General features: G+C 41.4%; 2 protein-coding genes across 5 annotated transcripts in view; one reads left to right on the top strand and one right to left on the bottom strand.

Moving 5' to 3' along the window:
* Positions 1–1,964, top strand: part of ddo (D-aspartate oxidase) — a 4,410-nt gene extending 2,446 nt beyond the window's left edge. For both annotated transcript variants that reach the window (XM_015385609.1, XM_015385608.1), the window contains 3 exons: positions 565–673; positions 750–926; positions 1,005–1,964. In XM_015385609.1, coding sequence (XP_015241095.1) covers positions 565–673; positions 750–926; positions 1,005–1,563 — 845 coding nt within the window. In that variant the 3' untranslated portion in view covers positions 1,564–1,964. The remainder of the gene's footprint in view (positions 1–564; positions 674–749; positions 927–1,004) is intronic.
* A 375-nt stretch (positions 1,965–2,339) lies between these two features.
* Positions 2,340–6,168, bottom strand: part of LOC107091597 (SAM and SH3 domain-containing protein 1-like) — a 97,243-nt gene continuing 93,414 nt past the window's right edge. For 2 of the 3 annotated variants that reach the window (XM_015385604.1, XM_015385605.1), the window contains 2 exons: positions 5,836–5,967; positions 4,795–5,612 (listed from right to left, as the gene is read on the bottom strand). In XM_015385604.1, coding sequence (XP_015241090.1) covers positions 5,551–5,612; positions 5,836–5,967 — 194 coding nt within the window. In that variant the 3' untranslated portion in view covers positions 4,795–5,550. Of the gene's footprint in view, positions 3,118–4,794; positions 5,613–5,835; positions 5,968–6,168 lie in introns of those variants that run through there. The other variant, XM_015385607.1, reaches the window with a different exon arrangement.

Below are 6,168 nucleotides of genomic sequence, written 5' to 3'. Positions count from 1 at the left end.
ACAGTGGAGAGGAAAAACTGCCTTTGAACAGGAAGAAACCTCCAGCAGAACCAAGGTTTATTAGCTGGACTGAAGTCAAAATTGGCTCTTTGTAGAGATTGCAGCCCCCTGCATTAGAGGTTGCAGAAGACTTGCAGATATGATGGTTCCTTTTTTCAGCTGAACAATGATTTTCAAATAATGGCCTAGTCAAAGCCCAGATCTAAATCTTAATGTAGAATCTGTGGGAAGACTTAAATATCTGACAGAGAATGAGACATTGTGCAATCGATAAACTAAAAATTTTAGCTGCACAACCAGACAAACACCCCAAAGTGCAACAACAGGTGGGTCCTCAATTTATCAAAGTAGAGGAGCAAAAAAAAATCTTAAATAAAATCCTTAGGAAAACAAGAAAGGTTAGAGTTATACCATGTTAAAATGTGCATAAGTTTACAGTTTGTGAATACTTCTGCGAGGTGAGGTGCAGTGCCTTGCAAAAGACATGAGACATGCCTTAAAAAATTAAAAGACTAGAGATGTTTTTCATGCTAAAATAGATAATTTTCTCCATTTTTCTCTCAGATGTTCCTCTGGAAAGACAAAGACGCTGGTTCAAAGACAGCTTTGATCACCTTCTGGCTATTGCTCAGTCTCAGCATGCACCAGATGCCGGCGTAATGCTGAGCTCTGGGTAACAATATGTAGATCTAAGATCCAGATCTATAGATCCGATTTGCATGTTGTGATTTTGTCTATTTCTCTTACAGCTGTCAGATTTTTAAGGAAGTTCCAGCCAATAAGACGCCCTTCTGGTCTGACTTGGTGATTGGCTTTAGAATCATGGCTGATGGCGAACTGAAGCGTTTTCCAGATCATAAATTCGGACAAGCGTTCACTTCTATAAAATGTGAATGCTCCAGCTACCTTCCCTGGCTGGAGAAAAGGTTTTTCCTCCTTAAGTCAAAAATTTTTTGCAAATTGAGATTTTAAATCTTACTGGCTGTGTATTTTTTTTTTTAAAGGTTTAGAGAGGCTGGCGGCCAAGTGGAGCAGAGGAAAGTTAACAGTCTGCAGGAGCTAAGCGACGGTTTCGACCTCATTGTGAACTGCTCCGGACTTGGCTCCAAAGAGTTAGTGGGGGACGCAGGCGTGTACCCAGTCAGGGGCCAGGTTCTCCAGGTGGAGGCCCCCTGGTTGAACCACTTCATCAGAGACGGAGATGGGAAAACCTACATCTACCCCGGCATACACAGCGTCACCATCGGCGGGACCAGACAGGAGGGAGACTGGCGCCTGCATGTGGACAAAGGAGACACCCAGAACATCCTGGAGCGCTGCGCCAGGCTGGAACCTTCCCTGAAGAAAGCAAAGGTTCTTAGCGAGTGGGTCGGTCTCAGGCCAAGCAGGAGGAACCCGAGGGTGGAGCGGGAGAGGGTGCAGCTGCAGGGCTGCATGGTGCCGGTTGTTCACAACTACGGCCACGGGGGTTGGGGGGTCACCATCGCCTGGGGAACGGCTTTGGATGCCCTGGAGTTGGTCAGAAAGTGCATTCAAGAAATGCCTCAAAAGGCGAAACTGTGAAACGTTAACCTGCCAACTTTGAGCAGAGGCTAGTCCTCATCAAATCTAACATCTGAGCACGTTTAGGATTATTAATGAAGCAAAGAAGCCATAAAAAACCAGCAAGAGGACGTTTATGTCTCCAGCTGATTTGAATTATCAAAAAAAAAAAATGTAGATTTCTTGAGCCGTACCTGTATAATGAAATAATTTCAAAATATTTTATAAATCAATTAAATGAATTGAAATAAAACCTTAATTAATTAACATAACTGTAATCAACATGTTGGATTGTTTAGCAGCATCAGGAATAAAATCAGTTTAAGGTAATTACACTGTAAAACACTAATACCTACCTGAAAATAAATTGTAACTGTGTCAATTTTTAAAAAAAAAGTGAATTTTATTTAGTTTACTCTCTTATCAATGCAAAAGTTTACACTAGATCAGCAATATCTTTATTAATAGCATATTTGTACATTGAAAACAATTTATTTCATGATCAGCTAAAAAATGCATACAATAAAAACTATAATTATGGGAAACAGATGAGAAATAAATCAACTTACATTCAACTTCACAAGGAATACATTTCAATGAATCTTATTTGTAAATTGAAAGTGTATATTGCACTTAATAGACATGTTTAATGGCACTCAACTGAGAAATGCTTAAGTTTGTTTCTAATGAGATGTTTGCTCTACCAGAGTTTCAGCTGACAGGGCTGAACTTAAAAAAGTTTTCACCTCTAACAACAAACCTGCACAGACCTCTTCTGTTACTATTTTCTACACAGTTGAAGAAAAGCAATACCCCGATACAGCAGCAGCAAAGCTAAGAACATTCTCTTCACTCTATCCTAAATCACAACATAGGAGGAAACTGGTTCCAGTTTTTCCGCAATAGTTTAGATCTTTGTTTTTATTTCTTCCTTTTACACATTAGGCCCCCAACTTACTGAATGCGAGGAAATCTTTTTAATTCTTTGGAGTTTCAGTCGTCGAGCTTCTGAAGCGGCTGAAACCGGTTGGCTTATCATGTCCTCTGCAGAGACCTGATTGGTGCGCTCAGATCCACTGGTGGTTTTTGTGGTGAAGGGCTCTTCTGGGTGAGAGTCTGGTTGACTTGACTTTTCTGCAGCTCGTTGCAGCTCTATGGCTCTGCTCTCAGTTTTAACTGCCTGTTTTTGTGCAAACACCTTATCTCCATCTGTGTCAGAAGCTCTGCTAACAGGAGGAGGAATGACAGCGTGCTGTGAGGCCGTAGCTGGCTTTGTGGCGCTCAGTCGGTCAGCTTGGTTGGGCTGTTTTCTACACCGATCTTTGTGGAGAGCCTTTAGGGAGTCGGAGCAATCCAACGAGTTCGGCGGTGAGCTGCTTTTAAGATCCGCGCAGCTGTGACTTCGAGCAATTGCTCCTCCAGAGTTCATGAGAGCAAAGTAATTATTTGGGGGTCTAAGAGATTGCTGAATGGAGGGCAGGTGAGTTTTATTTTGGACAGTAGATGTAGGGAGGAAGCTGGATTCAAATCCGGATGAAGACCTGTTGATGGATCCGGCTGATTTTTTTTGCTTTCCTGGAATAACAAGGGAAGTGTGTGTGGATCATGCAGATGCAACCTAGTTTTTTTTTTCCTTTTCTTTACATATTCCAAGTACCGGTAGTTTTTTTTATAACCATCTAACTTTGTCTTCCACAGTTTGTCACGTAACGACTGCAACCTTATGTTTTAATGCAACCAGATGTGATAGACCAACACAGGGTAGTTCAAACTGGGAATATTTCTTTTCAAATAAAATTCTGAAAGAAATGTGTTCAGATTGAAAATAAAGTTCTGGTCAAGTGGTCCAAGGTAACTTTGGAGGAGCTGCAGAGATTAACAACTCAGGTAGAAGAATCTGCTGATAACTATGAGTCTTGCACACTTAGAACAAAGTATAGGTTAAAGAAAACCTTAATAGGTCCAATATCCTGAACTTTTAAAGCTTTCCCACATAACCTAGATGAACATGTGAATAAGTGGTTTCTGCAGCACTCCATGACCTGGTTGTTCCACACAGCACTTAGAGCGGCTGAATACCGCTGCATGTCATTATTGGATAAATGAACACAAATCTTACTTTGTGTTGATCTATTGCTTACTGAACAGTGAAATATCAGTTTAGAACACAAGAACCAGTGAAAAACTGGAAGAGGTATGAATGTTTTTGCTAGAAAATGCGAATAAAACAACAAGAGAGCAACTCTGCGACAGAAAGAAGAGACGAAGGCCGGAAAGAACGACGCGTTAAAGAAATGCAAGCAGCCCAGTGTGGTGAAGCAAGGAGCCGTTTATTCCTGACGCTCGACCATGACTAAGGTCCACTTTAAGAAACCCAAGTTGCTTCTGTAAGGACCTACTTTAATTCTGCAAATGACTGAATTTAAAGTTAGTTACACAAAATCCCACATTTCAGCAAGTATAAACTTTAAGGTAAATCCTTTAATTCCACTGCATGAAGCAGCTTTCAGGCACATGATAAAATATTGTGCAACATTACATTTTACAGGACTAGAAAAATATACACACAAACAGCAGAATCTGAACAGAGAACAGGGGAGGCCCAGAGTGACACGCTGACATTCAGAGTGCTCTTCAAATATTATTACAAGCGGCTGCGTTTAACAGTTAGCAAACTCCAGAAAATAACCACAGTTAGCATGATGTACAGTTCAGAAGTGTACGCACAGTCATGATTCTAACGACGCAGGTAAACAGCTCTTTTCTAGGGTGAATTCATGATGCATCTATGTATTAACTGACTGCATACTTTTGAACTTCCGCCCTGAATAAATATAAATGCTATTATAAAATATATGCATATATCTCCTGTAATTCCTTGCAACCAGCAACAGCATCTAAAACTATGTTTACAGACGTTTATCCGTCCTTTAGACGAGAGATCTTCCTTCTGAGGACCAGGAACCCCGTTTCATTGTGTAATGGAAACCCCTGGAACACCCCGTCACTGAGCTATGACCAAAAATCTACACCTTGAAGCCAATTAACTAGGAAACCAAACCAAATGTCTTCCAAAGTTTATGCCCTGAGAAGAATAATGTAGGATTCTTCTATTTTGTCAGAATGGTAGAAAGAATTACTTCAGAAGTCAAAAGCCAACCTGTTCAAACATGGAAAAAGTTGTTTGCTTTAACTGAACAAAGATCCCAAAAGCAACTAAAGGGTTTTGTGAAAAGGCGAAGGAAGTCAAAAGATATCGCAAATATACAAAAAGAAAAAAAAAAGTTCTATTCCTGCCAGGAAAAAAAATCAAATATCCAAATTGAACTAAACCGAAAGCTTTAAATGGATACCAAATGTGAGTGGGTTCTCTTTAGTGTATAGATTTAACCTATTGAGGCTGGATGAGACATTAATGTGTGATTATTTGACCGGTTATGCTCAACCGTAACCATATGGCTTCACCACCTTCCTTGAGCTTTAGCATCTTGGTAGCTATGATCTGTATCTGTCATAAAGTGCATTGGAGATCAGTCCACAACCATGACCTGCTACCTCATCATGCATGCAAGCAGCTTGTTGCGGTTCTGATTATGCATGCAGGGTCGGTCCAGTTTGTTTAGTGTATTTTCTAACATTGTATAGAGAAACCTCAAGCTTAAATCATTGCGTTAAATAATCATTTCACCCTGAAAAGGAGCAGATGTAGTCCGTGATGGCTGTATGTAAACTTCTGACCTGTACCGTCACTGTAAATAGGCCAAGCACTCACATAAGTATGTACTGCAGTTACCAGGAAAGTAAGCGTAGAGGTTGATTAAATAGTCTTCTCACACAGGAGTTTGAATGTCTCTATTTGCAGCAGAAGCAGAAAAGAAGCCACCACACGAGTTCAGAGCGAAGGTCGATCTGAGAGCAAAGCTGCAAGCTGCTCCACGTGTGCTTCCACTTTGAGGGGAGTAAACTTTCTCACTGTGAACTTCTACTGTCATAAAAAACAGATATCTGTCATCTCTGTTCTGTTGTCACTGTCGAGTCTTTAGTCGTTGCTTCAGATGCGCCTGGAAGCACTGCATGAAAAAAAAGAGTGATGCAGCAAAAGAAAACTTTAGGATTAGGAATGACGGGAGAAAAAAAAAGTTCGTCACAGGTAACTGTGATAAAAGTCTTTCCAAAAGAGCATAAAAGCTGAAGGGTTGGAATGCTTAAGCATCAAGGAAAGAGGCCCAGAGAGTCTTTATAAGGAGGCCGAAGAAAAGGACAGAGTTCACAGGCGGGTCAGGCTGTCGTTACCGTTCTCCAGGTTCTCGTTACTCTCATAGCAGCCCGAGTCCCGCGGAGAGTCGCCCAGGACTCCACGCCTCTCTAGAAGAAGCTTCTCCTGAGAGGATCCGCACTGAGCGCTCCGCTCAGGGTCACTGCTTCCTGCAACACACAGCACCACCAGCAGGGGGCCGGGGTCACATTTCTCTCACATTTCAGGGGTTGATGTTAAAGGAATAGTACACCCAAAACATGATTAGCCTTCATTTTCTACCCACCCCCATGCTGAACAACACTCTGGAGTACTTTTTTGATATCTCAAATGCATCTGGAGATCTGGGAGGCTTCTTGCTGTCTGCTGAC

Source organism: Cyprinodon variegatus, unplaced genomic scaffold, assembly GCF_000732505.1.
Source record: "Cyprinodon variegatus isolate N-32 unplaced genomic scaffold, C_variegatus-1.0 Scaffold344, whole genome shotgun sequence".
Classification (NCBI taxonomy): Eukaryota; Metazoa; Chordata; class Actinopteri; order Cyprinodontiformes; family Cyprinodontidae; genus Cyprinodon; species Cyprinodon variegatus.
Note: the sequence above shows the minus strand (reverse complement) of the source record. Positions and strands in the feature narration are given on the sequence as shown.